At 36.9% G+C, this 19,432-nt stretch overlaps 1 protein-coding gene across 1 annotated transcript in view; it reads left to right on the top strand.

Moving 5' to 3' along the window:
- Positions 1–17,605, top strand: part of Tma16 (translation machinery associated 16 homolog) — a 17,992-nt gene extending 387 nt beyond the window's left edge. Inside the window, exons 2-7 of the mRNA XM_010629873.3 lie at positions 6,930–7,042; positions 9,090–9,127; positions 10,486–10,570; positions 11,604–11,752; positions 15,039–15,081; positions 16,354–17,605. Of these exons, the coding sequence (XP_010628175.1) occupies positions 6,930–7,042; positions 9,090–9,127; positions 10,486–10,570; positions 11,604–11,752; positions 15,039–15,081; positions 16,354–16,537 (612 nt within the window). The 3' untranslated portion in view covers positions 16,538–17,605. The remainder of the gene's footprint in view (positions 1–6,929; positions 7,043–9,089; positions 9,128–10,485; positions 10,571–11,603; positions 11,753–15,038; positions 15,082–16,353) is intronic.
- The last annotated feature ends 1,827 nt before the right edge of the window (positions 17,606–19,432 follow it).

Below are 19,432 nucleotides of genomic sequence, written 5' to 3'. Positions count from 1 at the left end.
CTGGGCCCCCTGACGGTTGGGTCTGCCCAGACCTCCGTCGCCTCCGCCTCCACCCGCCCCTCGCGACCCGTGCCCTCCTCAGTCGCTGCCTCTGCGCCCCTCGTGCCCGCCAAGGCATCGGAGTGGAGTAGATAGAAAAGTGTTCCTAAAACAAATTGACGTGTAGAGACTCGTAGTATAAGAAACATGATGTGGTTTAGCAAGTAAAACGTGATACAGCCTTTGAAAGCCTTGAACCTGTAGCCTTCAAGAGCCCTTCAGGGTTAAGCGGGATCTAAACTTCGTATTTATAATCCCTTTTTCTTTACAGTGTGTACTTACATTTGCATCACAAGACTGTATTTTATTTTTCCTTGCTTTTTCCACTTACTGTGTTCTTAGGAATCATTCCCGAATAGGAATACGTTGTGTATCCTTTAAGGAATAATGAATACACACTACCCATTGTTTTTAATAAAACATTACAATAACAATTTATAATCCGGTAAAAAGTTATGATATTCCTGCCACAAAATTTTTTGTTCTTTCTCTTATGTCTTTTCCCTTTTTGTTGTATGTATGCCATCATTTTTGTGTTTCTTGTTTACAGTCCTGATTTAAATTGCATGTATTTGTGTAAGTTGTTTTGTTTGTCACCTTGCTTGTGTGATTTCTAGCCCTTTGTAATCTAATTTTCTTTTCCTTTTCAGAGTGAAGTTACTAAAGTGTAGGTGGGGTACTGACTGGCATGTGACTGTAGTTGTCCTTGAGTGTTAAGAGCTTCACTTTTGCCTGGCTTTATAGTAGAAATAATGTTGCATTACATACTGACATATAGAGGAATTTTCACTGCACGTTTCTGGCCCTGGGTTATTTGTTGTTTTGTTTTGGTACGATGGTGCCCGTAGTTCTGCTGCAACCTCTTTGATCGTATTTCAGAGTATGGCTTCAGTTAGTTTGTTACCTGTGATCTTGGTAAAATGACTTACCCTCTGATCTGTTTAACTAATAGCTATGTAGAATATTGTGAAAATTCAATATAAAGTACTCAGCCCAGTGTCCAAACACTTGTAAATGTTAGTATTGTTATTACCGTTATCAGTAGAAGTAACTAGTAGTAGGGCACAGCTTCTAATTGCTCACTTCTGTTACCATGTTCATTTATGTTCTCATGTTGTGAATCTTTCCTGGAGCTCAGCACATTCATGTCTTTTTCTGATACTAATACTTAATTCAGCTTCATGAAAAGAATCTTTTCATATTAGTTTATCCCAGTCAACATTTTCTGGTTGCACATTAAAAAATTCTAATGAAACGTGCTTTTAAGTTTGGTATGTGCTATGCTTCTACTAGGTGTTCATGGATGTACATGTACTCCTTTTTATGTTGGCCCGTTACAAGATTTTTAATGTTCTTTTTTCCTCCCTCACTGCTAGATGATAAGCCATTAAAAATGTGCCATTATCATCTCTTAATTTGTCGAGTTTATACACAGTACTTGTGATTAACCTTGTACAGATTGCATAATAGAACTGTTGTAACAGCAAAATTTAAAAACTTTAAAATTTCAGTTGAGTTACCTGCTAGTGAAAACTTGCTTCTAAAAGTTAGCAAAAGTAAAAAAATAAAATTATTCTTGCAACTCTACCTTGTATGCTCTTTTTGGAACAGTATTACATGTATGTGATTAAAAACAAAAATGGTCATCTGTGAGAAATGTACTAATTTTGTCTTAGTGCTTTATATATTAGTTTGAATTTAGTGGTTTAAAACTGCACAGGTTCACTTTTTTTTTTCTTCACATTTCTAGAGGTCTAAGATCCAAAAGAAGAGTCCTACTGAGATAAGGTGTTTGCAGAGCTGTCTTCCCTTAGAGGGCTATAATGAAGGATCTGTTTTCCATGCCCCCCCCCCAGTTTCTAGAGGTCATCTCCATTCCTGGGCTCTTTCAGTAGCATCGTATCCTCACATCATCCTCCAGAGAAGGTCACGTCTCCTTCTCTGATGGTGGGCCTGCCCCCTTGTAAGGACTCTTAAGGATCTCTGTGGGCACACATGTGTGATCCAGAATGATCTCTCTATTTCGAGACCTTTGCTTCAATCTATGAAGTCCTTTTTGCCATGAATGGTAACATACTCACACATTCCAAGGAATGGGATGGGACAGTGCATTATTTTGCCTAAAGCAAAAAGTAAGGCTTCCTCTCTTGCCTGATGCCTCAGTTCGCTGAAAACTAACCATTGATATCAGATCTTAGTACCTGTTCAAATAGTTCATATGCATGTAGATGTACTAACCCTTCTTATAAGTTAAGAGTATAGTGAATACATTCCTATATCCCTTGCTGTTTCTGTCCTACCTGGTTTTAAGATATCAATCCACATAAGTGTATACATGTACCTCTTTGCTAGGGTGTGAGTGTGTCCCCAAAGTTTCATATTTTGGGTCCTTTATTGCTCAATGAAGCAGTGTTTGGAAGTGGGGCCTAGAAGAAGGTGTTTGGGTCTTGGGGGTTGAGTCCTCGTATAAATTCATGCCTTTCCCTCAAGAATGGATTGGCTGTGAGGATTCAGTACCCTTTTCTAAGGCAATGATGATGAACCTTTTAGAGATCACGTGCCCAAACTACAACCTAAATAAAAATTTATTGCAAAGTGCCAACACTTCAATTAAACCTGAATTCTGAGATTTTAGTTTAGCGAAAACAACTGTTATCCCGTGCATGGTTGCTAGGGCAGCTTGACTCACATGCTGACAAAGAAGGCTCTGTGCCCACTGAGCTGACGTTTGCCACCACTGCTCTGAGGCATGCCTTTTAAATGTGTGTCTTTGGTCCCTCTTTCTGACTCCTACATTAGGAAGCAGCATAGGGCCCTATGGGAAGCATCATAGCCCACCATGAGGTATCTGACCTTGAACTTCCGAGCCTTCAAAACAGCCTAAATACTCATTCTCGGGTATTGTTATAGAAATTGGACTGAGACAAAACTTTACTTTTTTAGTTAAGCACTGATGATTAAAACCCAGGCCTTTGCACCAAGCTACACCTCAGTTATTTCTAACTTTTTAGAATTTTGAGAAAAGGTCTTCAGTTGCCTGGGCTAGTCTTGAATTTGGGTCCTTCTGCCTTAGTCTCAGAGTGCTGAGATTAGGCACATGATATCATGCCTGGCAACACTTAATTAAAAAAAGTTACTATTCTACTTGGTTTTACTGAAATTTCTTTGTTTTCAGGACCTTGCACTTATGAGGCAGGTTGGGTACCACTGAGCTAAATCCCTGGCGCTGATACACTACATTTTTAAGAGATTCATATGCTTTTTATTTTATTTACATTTTTGAGTCATTGAAGTATTTAATACTAATAAAAAATCTGAACACAGAAGATTTACTCCTCCCCCACAAAAAACCAAAAGTAAGTTTTTGTGATCTAAAGGGCGAATTATCAAATGCTTATTTTCCCTACCTAGTAGGCACTTTTAAAGTTTTATTAGTAACATCTCTGCATTCAGTACTCTGACCTTGGCTTGAGAAGTAATGATTTTTCTCTGTGGTGAGATACTTTTGGAGTTACATAAGCTGACTTACAAATAAAACAGTCTAGTATCTAAGAAATTTGGGACTTTTCCTTTTTTAATCCATTGTTAACCTGTATGTGTGATGGTATAGTCTTAGTTCTCAGAGAGTTGCTTTAAACAGGACTGCCTTCTTGTTATGTAACTTGTGCACCTGCGCATTTTCAGTGCAGGGCCAGCATGAAAGAAAACTAGTTTTCTTTAGGAGCAGTTAATTTAAATAGAAATAAGCTCATTTTGTCAAGTGAATTTGAGATACAGTTTTGCCACTTAGCAGATTAACATTCGTTTTACTTCACTTTCTACCTGTTGAAGCATTTTTTTAAAATTTTCATGTGTTGTACTGAAAAATCATGAAAATGTGTTGAAGTATAGTAAATCTTAACTGCATATTTCTGTGTTTTATTATATATTAATATCCTGCCTTTGGGCAACCTTTTCATAAATAAATAATAAATTTTCATAAATAAATTATAAGCGCCAGTTGAGTCAGAATATAAGTTCAGTTTCTTTGTACTAAGTCTTGAAAGTTCTTTAACTGAAATCTTCTGAAGCTGTGAGGACCATTTCACACTCAAAGCACATCAAACTTTTTCTAGTGCAAGTTTTTCAGTTGTTAAAGGGATTTTTTGTAGACTAAATATATTGCTGAAACCTTGTACCTATGTAGCCTCAGTTGTTAAGTTTTAGCATCTTCCTGTAATTTTAACTTTTTCCTTAGGATTTTGTGACCTGTTTTCATTGTTTTGAAGCGTTTTATTTGTTATGATGTGTAGAATCAAGATAACTTGTCAAAGAGTGCACCTTTGCTTTGTTTTCTTGGTCTTGCATTAGTGATTTACGCATCCTATGTAACAAGTTATCTTACAATCAAGTTCCTTAAAGCAGTAGCATTGGTTATCTCAGTTTCTGAGTCCAGAGCCAAGCATGGCTTAACCTGTCCTCTCTATCATAGTTTCTCAGTCCAGCTGTCACTGTGGTTATAAGTGCACATGGGGAGTTCCGGTTTCCTAGCTCATTCACAAGATTCTTGGTAGGATTTAGCTCTTCCTGGACTGTTGGACTGAGAACCTCAGTTCTTTATTGAGTGTTAGCTGGAAACTGTCTCTCATATATTTGTCACATGGGCTTCTCCAGAAGGCAGCTTACTACACAGCACCTGGTTTGCATCAGAGGAACCGAGTTAGAGAACAAGAGAGTGAAGGAGATGGAAGTCAGGCCTCATAGCCTAATTGTGGAATTGATGTTACAGAGTCTTGTTCATTAAGAGTAAATGAGTAGTTTTATCCTACACTGAAAGGAAGGCGATTATACAACAGTATGACTGTCTAGTGTTCAGCTTTCTGGGGTGCCGTCTTTGTGACAGTCTAACTTTTACCACTTGTTGCAAAAGTTTTTATTTGATTTCTGTTCTCTAGGTAAACTACATTCAAAGAATTCTTAGCTCACGTCCTGTCTGTCCCTCTGTCCCCACCCCTCGGTGCAGAGAGAGACAGAAGAATACATCTGTATTTTTAGTATGATTTTACTTTATTTCCTTTGTCTTCAGCCAACTTGTAGTTATACCTTGGTCTTCAAACTTAGACATTGCTTCTTGGGTCAGATTTATCAAGAAGTGAGCACAGTGTTCAGTAAGTATTTTTTAAAGGAATGCATATATAAATGAGAAATTGGTGGCCATTTTAATTCTGCCTAGAGAGCTTTAAAAAGGAACTGATTTTGAGCTGCATCATATCAAAGGACAACAGAGGGAAAGGATTTGGCAGGCAAAAGTACCCAAAAATGCAGTCTCAAGTTAAAAGCCAGATGTGGGGACCCATGCTAATAATCTCTGTACTCAGGAAGGTGAGGCAGGAGGATAACTTCGAGTTTGAGGCCAGCCTGGGTTACATAGTGAGTTTAAGGCAAGCTTGAATTACATAGTGTAATGTAACAAAATGTAACTTGAATTACATAGTGTGACTATGTCTCAAAAAAAAAAAAATCAGAACACAAGTTAGGAATGGCATGCTGTGTTCTGAATTTCAGCAAAATGAGATGAAGGATCTTTTGTGGAGCAGCATATGAAGTAATTCTAGAAAAGAAAGTTGGAGGTACATTGCTTTTCTATGCTAAATAATTCACAGCAATCAGAGAGCTCTTTAAGAAGAGAGGAATTTTACTGGATTAGTGTTAAAGAAAGAGTCACTCCGATTCTTTGGAAGAAAGACTAGCAGGAGGAACCAGAACCCAGTGGACACCCTAATTATGAGGACTGAGGTAGTAAATGACAGTAATTTTTTTTTTCCCTGGTACCGGGAATCAAACTTAGGTCCTTGGCTAGTGAGGCAGGCAGCAGAACCACTGAACTAAATCCCCAGCCTGACAGTAATATTGAAGAGAAAATTTTATTGACACCTGGCCTTCTTGAGGACTAGGTGTGTTAGAGGCTTTCACCTATCCCCTAATGCATTCTTTTTTTTTTTTTCCATAGTAATGAATTTGCTTTTTTAGAGACTAAATACTATATTTTTTCATCTCTTTATAAACACTGTGACTAAGTTTTGCTTAGTGGAATGTGAGCAAAAGAATCTACAACTTCCCAGATCATGTTAAGCCAAGGAGATTGCTTTCTGAAGTTTTCTTTTCTACTTCTCACTGGCTGGAGAGTAGACCTGGTATTGGGCCATCTTGCACTGAGTTGAAGGCTGTAGCCCACCAAGATAGAAGGAATCTAGACCCATAAGGGCTTTGGTGAACAGAGCCTCCAGCTCCTACTTTAAACTGGAGAGAACTAAACTATTTAGTCTAAGTTGTTACTACTTGAGATTTCCATTACAGAGAGCTGTACCTGATTCTTAAATGAAATAGGTAGGATAAGACAGATGATTGTGAAGAAATTTTAAAAAATGATGGAGATAATCTAGTTTGAAGACTAAATGAATTGTGACCTAGTTAACTGCTTTAAAGCTTGAGTGGGAAAATATTTTGTTCTCATTTGGATATGCTGATTTTGAGATGGTTCTACTCTTTCTTTTGTCCCTGAATTCCACAGACCATAAGCCCAGCTCTGACCCTCCTTGATTGACTGCCCACTGTCCTCCGTGTGCAACCTCTATAGGTCAGATTCCCAGCCCTAGCTTAGGTTTCTCTACCCGCTTAATCTTCTTAACTGTAATGTACATTTCCAACCGAGAGTCTTTTCTGTACTTGGAAGATTGACCAGTTGAAGAGTTGAATTTATTGACTCTGTCCATGTCTTTATTGTGTTAGTATTTCTGGATCACTGTATTTCTATTATACTTTTGCTCTTGAAGGTTATTTCAAAAGAAAATTTTGTGACTAAAGTCATGTAATGTATCTGATAACATATGACATGTTTTCCTACATTTTAGCCTAAAGCACCAAAGGGAAAAAGTGCGGAACGAGAAGAAAAAATCATCCACCCATATAGTAGAAAAGCTGCTCAAATTACAAGAGAGGCCCATAAACAAGAAAGAAAGGAAAAGTAAGTATCTTTTTTGCCACTTGCATTATACATCGATGAAAAGCCTTTATATCCGTTTATCCTTCAAACATGTACTTTTAACTTTCTCTTCCTTTGGCGAATATTAGTTGAGTATGTTCTGTGTAATAAGGAAAAACTGCACAAGGACTCTACTTTTATAGAGCTTACCTAAAACATAAATAAAGTTAAAAGCATTGTGATGAGTACAGTGAAGAAACATTAATAAGAATTATGGGATGGGGAGGTGGGAGAGGTTCTGTTAGGATCGTCATGGGCTTTTCAAGAAGTTACAGAGCACGAGACATGAGGGGGAGGGAGCGATGCTGACATATGTAGGCCACATAGAGGGCCTGTTTTCCATAGACGAGAGATAGAAAATCAACAGTAGGTGTGTCGGGTCCCACATTTAGAGGCTAGGTTAAGTATGTCAAAAATTAGGAAGATGTCAGCATCCTGTGGGATTTCAGGCCATGAGACTTGATAAGATCACCTGGTGAGTAACGTAGGAAAGGGAAGACAGCCAAGGAGTCCAGAAGGCCTCTACCGTGCAGAGGTCAGAAAGGAAGATCCCACAAGTTAGGCTGCTTTGGTTCATGGTGATTACTGATGGTGTTGAGCGTAGAATGTTTGTATGTTGTCAGATGTATTCCGGGTTTTATATGCTAATTTATAGAATCAATTTTATAGAAGAATTATGGAAGAAAAACAACATACTAATCCTCATAGATTGCGCCCTTTGGAGGTTCTGTTATTTATCAAAGCTCCTACTTTAATAGGAGGGAGTTGAAAGGCATCAGTTTTTCTGGGGCACTGTTCTAAACCTGTAAGGATTTCCCTTTTTTTTTCTCATCTATTTTTTAAAAAATCACCATTTTAACAAAAGTCATGGTATCAGAACCAAATACAGTTTTTGTTGCATCTAACCTGTTTTAAGGCTACGAAAGTATAGGTTTAGTCCTGCCACAGAAGTCTGTTTTTTGAGTAGCAACATCTGTGACCATAAATTATACTTAACTTTAAATGGAATCATGGTCACAAATAGCATCTTAAAATGCTGTTGACTCCCTGTTGTAGAGCAGCACTTCTAACAGGACAGAAATACTGATAGTATTTTCAAAAGTCAGTTGTTGACAGCTGTACATATGACACAAAAGGTACTAGTAGGACTTCACTTGACTTCAGATACTGGTGGCTTCTTAGAAGTAAATAACACCTGACAGATACTGTTGATTCGTAAGAAATTATGCTGATTTGTTAGCTTAGACAAAAACAGTTTCTGGCTCTGAAATGCCAGTGGCACTTAACTGGGTGCTTCAAGTTCAGGATCTCACCGGGCTGTGTTCAGGATATTTTCAGAGACTTCATTCACTGCTGAACTTGACAGACAGGCTTCGCTCTCTCTCGGCTGTTGGCCGACCTTAGGTTTGGATGTTAGACTTTGTAGGAAAAGAGACGGTGGAGTTTTGTCCGTTGCTGTGTTCCCAGGGCCTAGTATAGTCTGGTGAGGGTATCCAGTGATCTCTTGAATTAACAAGTATGTAGAATATCAACAACAAGAGGGATGTTACCTACACTGTTTCTGAGACTAAATGAGGTTCTTTTCTTTGTTATATTTCTTTTTAAATTCATGAAAAGTAGTCATAATTTGCATTGTTTTAAAGTTCAAAAGATGACGGTAGTTCATTTTAGTCTTAGTGGCAGCACTGTTTTCCAGAGTATTCATTACTTTACATAAATATTCTGTGTATTACAGAACACATCTGCATATTCACAATCTAATCAAGATGTCATTTGAATTTTCAAAACTGGTTCTGTAAGCTTCCTTCACCATTGAAGCACTAAAAAAGTGTTTCTAATAACATTTTGTTCTAGTGATTGGAAAGAAAAGCATAGTATTCTATGCTTTTGTGTTTTTACAATTTTATAAGTGTAAAAGAATGATGTTTGAATTTAAATTCTTTGGGCAGTTTTTCCTTTTGTTGTTTTTGACAGATTTCTAAAACTTGCTTTGGAAATTTCCTAACATATATACAAATTTTCTTCTAAGATTGAAGAATGAAAAGGCCTTACGTCTCAGCCTTATTGGTGAGTTTGCTTATTTGAAATTCTGGCTAGAGTATAGTGAATTTTTGCCTTATCCAAATTTTTTATTAATTCTCCTAGTGAAATAGTCTTTCGTTGAGGTTATATTTTTATCAGATTTGATTAAAACAACAAAATGAATCAAATCATTCAACTTTGAGACTAGTGTTAGTGATTCCTACTTCAATTTTCCAGAAATTAGTTTATACGAATTGGTCTGCTTGTCTGCATGCATATTTATATTGATCTGAAGTTTAATTCTGGCTTCTTAACCATTAAGATTATGAAGAATTAAAAAAAAGGTTATGAAGAATTATATCTTTGTTAGTTTTCCATTACTGTAATAAATACCTGGGATAATCAGTTTATAAAAAAGGGGAAGTTTATTTTGGCTCACAGTTTTAGATGTTTAAGTTAGTGGTTAGTTGTCTGTGTTGCCCATGACCTGTAGCAGTGCAGCACATCATGGCAGGCAGTGCTTGCTTTAGCAGATCTGCTTGTCTCATAGCAGCCAGGAAACAAATAGACAGGAGAGGACCAGAGTTCTTATGTTGCCTGTCAAGGGCCTCATGATTGACCTACAACCTCCTAGTTGGCCTCTCCCCTTCAAGGTTTCATCACCTCTCAAGTCTTTAACACAGTCTTGTGAGTATTGTAGTTCCAGGCTGTAGCATTGACCTAAGTATTACAAAAAGAATAATTCATGTTTAATAATGTAGATACATTAAGTCTCAGTATCACAAGTGTCTATTTTTTTGGTCAGATTTATTGTTAGTATACTTATTGACAAGGCTGAAATTTTAAAAATAGTGATTACTAGGTCTTAATATTAAAGTTAAAGGTATTAGGGCCAGGGATTTAGCTCAGTGGTTCTACCACCTGCCTCATAAGCATAAGGACCCAAGTTTGATTCCCACTACCAATAAAGAAAGAAAAAGAAAGAAAGAAAGGAAAAGAAAGAGAAAGAAAGAAAGGTAAAGAGGTATTTGAAGCTTCATCTCAAATCTTTCATTAGGTACTAATACAGTATTTCTAAGCAGGGGTTGTTCATGCTGGGTAGGGCCATTTTAATATTAAGAAATTTAACTGAAAATTACCCCTAGTGGTCAGCTTTGCTCATAAGGACTCATTGTTCTTGCTACTAATGATCTCTTTTTTGCACATTATCTGCTATCAGTTTTATGCTTGATGTATTTAACTTTGCGGCCCTGGACAGATTACTTTGAGATCATACAAAGTTCTGTATTTAACATGGAAGTAAATTTTGGTTCTGTTTTAAGTACGCTGATGTTGATATAATGAGTACCTCTTTGATTAATGGATGACTTTCGGTTCTAAACTGTCTTGATACTTGTTTATAGGTGAAAAACTGCAGTGGTTTCAAAATGAACTGGATCCCAAAAAAATGAGATATTCAAAGAAAGATGCTTGTGAATTAATTGAAAGGTAAATAATAGGCATATTATTAGCAAAGGGTCAGAAAAGGGAATTTTTCAGCCTAGTTCTTGGAAGATATTTAAAGCTCTGCTCTGTATTTGTAGAGGAGCAAATGTGTTTTCTTAACAGAAAGACTTTGGATTCATATCCTGGCTTGGTCCCTGTAATGGGTTTGTAATCTTTCTTGGCCTGGGAGAGAGGTACTTAATTCAGATTTTTGGGATCAGGAAAGGCATTCTGGAGAAGTGTCATTTATAGTAGCACTCACAGTTAAGGGTGAACAGATCCAGGTCAGGTAATTTGAAGAGTCACTGGCATGAGAGAACAGTGTCTAAAAGGCTCAGAAAGGTGAGCATGTAATGACCTGTCAAACATTTAACATGTCTGACAGCAAATTCAAGGAGGGTGGTGTGGCAGGTAAAATAAGTGACAGCTGACTTAGGGAAGATCTTCGGTGTCAGTTTAAGAGTTTTGATCTTAGGGACATTGGGAGCCATGACAGACTTGAGTAGCAGGAAGCTAAGATGAGCATATTTAAACTTTAGGAAGGTCACAGTTTTGAGAGTGAGGAAAATGCACGAGAAGGAGCTGTGGCCCTGGCCTGGGAACTGTTACAGGCTCCTATAGTAGTCCAGGCATAAGAAGTTAGGACTATTATGAAGAGAAATAATGATGCCAGAGATTAGGAAGGTAGAAGTCTCAGTCTTTCTTAAAAACTTAAATGTAGAGTAAACGGAAGAGAGGAATCAGGAAGGGATGCCTGTATACCTCACTTGTCAGCTGGATGAATGGTCATTTTATTTCCTGAGGCAGGCAGCCCAAGAAGTGGAAGAGGTTGGTGAAGCCACTAGGGGACATCTAAATGGAGAAGTCCAGTAGGTGACTGGATATGAGGGTCCTCAGGTCATCAAATCGCTGGCCATGTGGGCACCGGGATTAAAGAAATAGGTGATTCGGGGGAGGTGGTAAATCTGAGGACCTCTGGGATTAACTTTTAAGTGAACTAATGATTTGTAATTCAAATCATTTTCACCCATTTCAGGTATTTAAATCGATTCAGCAGTGAGCTGGAGCAGATTGAGTTACACAACAGCATCAAGGACAGGCAGGGAAGGCGACACCACGCCCGGGAGATGGTCATCAAGCAGACAGTGGAGCGTGAGCGACAGCAGTATGCAGGCTACGGCCTTGGTGTGTTCTCTGTGGTGCTTGTTTCTTTCTTAAATACACAGTGGTATCACATTAGTAATTCCTATCAAAGGTTTAATTTTATTCTATTGATTTCACTTGATTCTCTTCTTTTGATTTCCTTTCCAAGTTGGATTCATTTTTCCCTCTACATTCCCAACAAAACTACTTTGAGGCAGTGACACTTTTCTCATGTGATGTAATGTTTTACATTTCAGCATGTACCTATTGGCTTTATTGTGCAGTTATTCTTATCAGTTTTTAACCACATCTCGGTTTCTTTATAGTAGGTACTATGTCCTTTTCACTTTTGTGATTCTTGCTCTATTTTGTCACATTTATAGTCATTCTGGGAAAGCTAGAAATCAAAATTATTTTCTTGGCATTTTAGTGTCTTGAATTAATTCTAAAAAGAAGTATGTTATTGGTTTGGCAATATCATCTGAAGAAAACCTTAGTAGGAAAGGATACTAAGACTTAGCCACATGGGACGGGGATTTAGCTCAGTGGTACTGCTGTCTTCCTTACAAGCGCAGGGACCCGAGTTTGATCCCCGGTAACAAAACAAACAAAAAGACTTAGCCACATACTAGTAGCTACCCAAACCTATGTGGTCTGCAGTTAGCATTTGATTAGCTTACTAATTGTCATTAAGAAGAAAGCAACCCGATGATTTTAACTGAAAACTACAGATTTGTAATGCCCCTTGAACAATCAGATGATCTGGCAATATAATCTCCTGTACCATAAAGTTTTTCACCGTCCTGCTTCAATCATATACCTTGCCTGGTCCTCGTGGGCATTTGTGTTATGGAGATTTACTTGGAAAATATACTAAAGGAAATATTTAGTGGCAAATTAAATATTTTCCAGTTTTAATAAAAGCAATACAAAAGTATAGCACCTAAGAAAATATTCTGTGGGTGTACTGGAAACGGAAATGGATGGCAGTTGCCATTCCTAAGAAGTGAGTTTCTTAACTAAAAGCAACAGAGAATGGTGCTAGAACTAGATGGAGCTGTGCTTTTATCCTTGCAGCTTCCTGTGTAACTGAGGGCAAGTTCTATAACAAGATCTAAGGCCCGCTTTCTTCCACATAAAATAAAATAGAGTATACCCACTTCCCAGGTTGTTCAAAAGTTAAATGATATTTAACCTATGAAAGTGCCTGACATAGTATGTAACACAAGAGGGAGCAAAAAGCTTCAACCAGTCCTGTCCTTATTCATCCAAATTATTACCTTCTAAGCATATACATTTATGCTATGATCTTCATTTCCTTGTGTTTGTTTTATTTGGAAACCATTTAGTTAAACTTTGTCTTTACCACCCAACCAAAACTACCTGTCACTGATGACCTTCAAGTTGCTAAGACAAGGAGTTGCTCTGCTGCACTGGGCATGAGCTCTCAGGCCCTTTGCAAATAACAATTCATTTTCTCTCTGCAGTTTAATTTGGTGTGGAAGACCCTGGCCTCTCTGAGCTTTCTTCTAGTTCACTGGCTGTGAATGGCTTTACAGTTTTGTAAGCTGAATCCTTCTCTGCCTTAGTCACTTTCCTGTTGACTGAGACACAGTACCTGGCACCCACAATTTAAAGGACAGGTTTATTTCACTTCTTAGCTTTCAGAGGTTTCAGTCCATTCAGAGTGTGCCAGCTCCAAGGCCAGAAGGGCCTGTCACAGGGGAAAGCTGTTTAGTTCATGACAGCTGGGAAGCAAAGAGCAATGGGCGGAGCCAGGGAGAGCCTTCCAGCTCAGGCCTCTTCCTCCTAACAACCCTCTCAGCTGCATGCCTAACAGACCCTCCACCGAGTCACCTTCCAAACACATGAGATTTGGGGGCCATTTAGATCTAAACCATAGCATAAACTAATACTGGCCTACATCCCTGTCCTTGAATTTTTTTATATTTATACCCACCCTTAATCTTATTTAATCCCTTAGGTTTAAATACCATCTAAATGCTGACAGTGACCAAAGTCAAATTGTCAGTCTTGTCCCCTGAGTTCCAGCCTTGGAATATCAAATTTGAGTTTCTTAAATTCTCTGTGAGAAAGCAAAATTTTTCTTTTCTCCTAAAACTCCTACCTCTTACCAGGTAGCACTTTCATTCAGTGGTATCAGCTCTTGCACTTTTGCTCAGATCAGAAATCCTAGAGTCACTTTCATAGTCCACATCCAGCCCATCAGCAAAATACATTTAGAATTTGATGGCTTTCTCTTCTACCACCGTCTGTCCAGTTCAAGCTACCTTGTCTCAACTGTACCATTAGAACAGCTCACAGCCTTTCCCTTTCTGTCTTTCAGTATGTAGCAGCTGGATTAATTTTAGCAATAATTAACAGCATATTCAAATAAAATGATTATTTGTGACAGATCTTTTTCTACACCTCATATCGGCCTTCCTCCAGTTCTGCCACAGTGTTTCTTCCAGAATCAAGGAATGTGTCTGGTGAAAGATTTGTGATCCCTCCTTCGCAAGTGTATAGAAACATGGGCAAATCATTACCAATTCTGTTTGATAAGATTTTAAGGAGTCTGGGGCTTTGGATTTAGCTCAGTGTTTCTGCTGCCTGCCTCACAAGCACAAAGTTCCCAGTTTGATCCCCAGGGCCAAAAAAAAAAAAAAAGATTTTAAGGAGACTAAGTATGAACCTCCTCCCCCACGGTGTAACTATTTTTGACTCATTTTATTAGCTTTCCTTTTGCAAAAAAACCTTTGTGCTCAATTGATACCTTTTTAATATCTAGCCTCTCATACTGCTATTTTCTGAAACTATCGACAAAGTCAGTATGCAGTTGTATCATGTATTTCTCATATTGAGCAGATCTGTGCTTCAACAGTATGATCATGCACATTAGTTTATGATAAACTTTCCAATCATGGTAAGGGACACCTATTTTTAAAATTTTTTTTTCACATTTTGAATAATATACTTTAAAAATATTAAATCTTTGCGCTCTTCAGATAAACTTTATCATGACAGGGTAAGGTGTTATGGCTTTAAAAAGTTGTACATTTTACTAAGAAAGAATATAAAGCACCCTGACATGTTGTTTTAATTGATTCATTTGTTTCACAAGTTTTATACTAGTATTTATTTTTAATAGCATTCTTGTCACCTTACTTGCCAAACTTTATGCTAAGTAAACAGTTGCTTCACAGTTCTCTTTTCCTTTGGATATTCTTAGTGTCAGTTATTATTTGTTGTATCTGAGATAATAAAGAAACTATAAAATGATAGAATATAGAAAAAATTGCCAATGGCTATAATTCTTTTCCCCCAGAGATTCCAGATATTTTACATTCAAGTAGTCTGAAAACCTTTAGGTGAGTGACTCTCTTAATGTTTCCTGTAAGTTGTATATGAAATACATGAGGCATAAGCTTCTTTTTCACGTAGATGTTAGAGGTGAAAGAAAATCAGAGGTTTCTTTTAACCTTTTCTCTTATTAGTGTAAAAATTTTCCACAGTTGTATTTATTTGAAACACCTTCTATTCTGAAACTGATGATAAAGTGTACCCTTTGTTTTTTCAAAATTGTTTAAAATATTTTAGTATTTAAAAAGTGTTATTCCTTCTTGGTTATTTTGTTTTTTTGAGATAAAAGCTGCAGACCCTGGTGATGGCTGTGCCTGACCTCCCCAGAGTGTTTTGCAGCGCCCTCTTTTGGAGGAGATGGTTAACAGGAAGTTAGCCAGGGAGAATTAAGTCATAAGAACTCCTTGGTCTGATGGTCTCTAGTTGTGCCCTGTAACCAGAGACCACAGTAGTTAGGGTTCTAGTTTTTTTAGTTTTCAAACAAATTCTCTTGTCTTTAAAGAAGGCTTTTTATTAATTATTTTGGTCTTAGACAGTGTTAATGAGTCTGATACTTTTTCTTAATTGAAATTAAATCAGTTTAAATCCATACGTAATCAGCTGTAAAATGTACTCCTTATCTCTGAAACAAAGAGTATTCTGCCTCTTCTAAAGAAAATCAGAAGAGATAAGCATTGTCTTTTAGTATTGGCTGGTTACTTTGGTTCTCAAAGGTCTTCATGTTGCTTCTAAAGTACTTGAGCATAAATTGTCAGGGAAAATACTAAAGTTAAAAACTGAACGCAGTCTATTATAAAATAACAATTATTTGATTAATGAAACTCAACTGCAGTGTATCATTGCATGTAAAAAAAAAGACAATGGCTGTGCCTTTTGGAGATTTTTGTGAGGATGGGACAGTTCCTACTTTTGAGAGTCTTGAGAACTCCATATAGCATAGTAGACATATTCAAGTCAGGAATAGTAAAGAAAGGAAGGGAACAGAGTCTTCTTGTCACTTCTGCCCAGTAATATCCTGTTTGCTTTTGAAGTTTCAAAGTAGTGGTATTCTCTGTGTAGATACTGCTGTGTAGATTGAGAGAAAAGGAGTAGGTATAGAAAAGGCAAGCCTGACTTCTTGGGAGGTTGGGTTTTTTCCTAGTTCATTTGTATTAGTTATTTCTAGTGCATTTACTATCTGTTGTAAATTTGTAAACTTGCTTTTGCTACTTTCAGTTTTGCATATTGACTCCTACTTTTTCACTTCAATTCCTGCCAACACTACTCTTTCTTTTGTCTAGGGAATGGGATTTGGATCTGAAGAAATTGCCAAACATTAAAATGAGAAAACTTTGTGCTAATGATGCAGTTGCTAAGAAGCACAAGAAGAAAACTCAGAATTTAACTATAGACAAAGATTTAGGGCAACTGGAACTAAAAGGGGAATCAGGTGACTCCGATGAAGAAATGACTCCTGTGGCCTAATTGTCCTTACTTGAGTTGAAAATAAGTAAGATGAGAACTTCAAGTCACACTCATTACTCATGAGAAATAATTATCTAGTATTTGCTGTTTAACTCATTCTCTATCATAATGTGAATCACATTTGCAGTTTCAAAGATGTTATTGTAATTTTTATTTAAAAATGAAAACTGTTTCATTTATATCAGTTTGCTAAAATAGAAGATAGTAGGGTAGGGACAGGGATTTAGCTCAGTGGTTCCACTGCCTGCCTTGCAAACACAAGGTCCCAAGTTTGATCCCGAGTACCAAAAAAAAAAAAAGATATATTCTCTTTTTCGTAACTGTAACAAAATACGGGAGGCTGGGTAACTTATAAAGAAAAGGAGTTTATTTAGTTCATGGTTTTGGAGGCAGAATGTCTAGACAGCACAGTGCTGTCTCTGGCAAGGCCTCCTCTTGCTGCTACACGTCATGGTGTGGTTGTCACAGTGGTGGGAGGGAAAGATCACATGGCAAGATAGGAAGCCAGAAAATGGAAGGGTCCAGTAGTGACATCCCACCAGGCCCTGAGAGAATTAAATGATTTCAGGTTAGCTTCATTTGATTATATATTATTTTCTGCTTTCTCATTGTAAAAAGTGATAGGTTTTATTTAGACCTAAAGGTTAGAGAACTAATGATTATAATTGTTACTTCTAAGAGATACATTACTTACTTAAATTAATGTATTAAACAGTATTTCAAGTGTCATGACAGACATGGATACTCTAGAATTTTGTTCTTCAAATAACACGAAATGCTCATCTGTTAATCTGTCTTTTAAAGGATGCAAGTATAAGTTTTCAAGGAAAATGCTGTGTGAGATTAGGTATCAACTAAATTATTAACAATTTATGTAAAGTTTAACAACTTTTATACTTCTGAAGATTAAAAAATTTCTATAACTATTTCTTAAAGTTCCAATTATTTAGTTTTCAATAACTGTGCTTCAGTAATATTTGTAAAAGTGTGGTCTTATTATTAAACTGATATATCTTTAATTATTGGCAGGCTTCTTCTCTTCCTGTTTGTATGTTCATATAACGTCTCAAAATATCTGAAAATTTAGTCATTTGGTACTGCAGTAAAGACAGTAAGAATTACCTTATCTAGTCTGATATTTAAAAGCCTAAACTGTTAGTTGAATAACTTGTCAAAATAGCAGTCTATCCTCTCCCTCAAATATTTGTTGTTTTCCCTAAGGTTGTGAGTGCAAGAAATGTACCTGACCAGCTATACTGCTAGGCATTAGACCAGATATTTGCTAAGGGAATTAATTTACCAGGTATTTAGGACATAGTAATCATATCACTCTTGGCAGGGCCAAAGCCTAAGAGACAGCTTATCCTTAGTGATGTTTTTAATCCTTGCTTGTAGAATATGTTCTTTAGGTATGACTTTTACAGTCTTCATCTAGACTCTATAGGTCAGTAACATATCTGTTCTACAGGCCACAGCCATGAAACCAAGTAAAGGTAACTTTGTGTGTGTGTGTGTGTGTGTGTGTGTGTGTGTGTGTCCAGCCTTTTAAAATATAAAAGGCATTCTTAGTTACAAAGGAAGCCACAGATTAGATTGATTTTGCATTTTAGTGTGCTGACCCCTTGTTTAAATCAGTGAACTTGATTGACCTCCTTGGATGTGTGTTAATAATACATTTCTAAATTCAGACTAGCTGACTTGACAGCTGTGTTCTCTGCTTCTAATATCTGAATCAATTTCTTGTTTAATGGACATAAATTTCCCTTTTCGGTTGTGTTTGCCTCAAATAGGAGCTTTTTCTATTCTTCTTTTGCTTTTTTCTTTTTAAATTGATACATGTTTGCAATGTGTGATAGTTACATTCTTTTTGGGGAATTTATATATATAAATATGACTTTGATCATTTTGATCCCCTTTCTCCCCTACCCTTTCCCACCTTCCTTTGATACTTTTTCCCATCTCGAAAAAAAATTCACCTCTCTATTTCCTACCAGCTCTCCTTTATTTTACTCTTCAATTTATTTATATTTTGGGTTCCTCATATAAACTATCTGATCTATTTTACTCAGCATTATGATGTCAAGGTCCATTTTCCTACAAACAACTCAAAAACTAACCCGTCTTTATGACTGAATTGTATTCCATTTTGTATATATACCACATTTTCTTTATCCATTTGTCTGTTGCTGGACATCAAGTCTGTTTCCATAGTTTAGGTGTTGTGAATTGCATTATTATAAACATGACTGTTTATATATCTCTGTAGCATGATGTCTTTAACTCTTTTGAAAAAATACCCAAGAGCGTATAGCTGGGTCAAATGGAATTTCTAGTTTTATTTTTTTGATGAATCTCCACACTGATTTGCATGGTGGTTGTACTAGTTTACATTCCTACTACCATTGTACTAGAGAACCGTTGCTTTTCTTCTGCATCCTTGCCAGCATTTGTTGTGGGTTTTTTGATAGTGATTCTTTCTGGAGTAAGATGGAATCTCAGAGTTGTTTTGATGTGTGTTTGTGTAATGGTTAAAGAACATTTTTTTTCATGTAATAACTGGCCATTTGTGCTCCTTTTGAGAAGTATGTATTCATTTCATTTATATATTTTTTTGTTTGTGTTTTTTGTTTGGGGGGAGTCTTATTGTTTTAAGTTCTTTATATAGCTTAGATATTAGTTCTCTATTTGAAGAGTTCTTGACAAAATATTTTCCCATTCTATAGGTTATGTTTTCGCTATGTTGATTGTTTCCCTTTTTATATAGAAGCTTTTTAAATTTAATGTAATCCCATTGATGTTTGCTATTATTTCTTGTGCTACCGGAGTTCTGTCCGGGAATACCTTGCCTACATCTATGTTTTCAAGTGTTTTCCTTATTTTATCTTCCAGCAACTC

This window comes from Fukomys damarensis, unplaced genomic scaffold (assembly GCF_012274545.1).
Source record: "Fukomys damarensis isolate Sample0158 unplaced genomic scaffold, DMR_v1.0_HiC HiC_scaffold_18, whole genome shotgun sequence".
Classification (NCBI taxonomy): Eukaryota; Metazoa; Chordata; class Mammalia; order Rodentia; family Bathyergidae; genus Fukomys; species Fukomys damarensis.
This window is presented reverse-complemented; position numbering and strand designations above follow the sequence as displayed.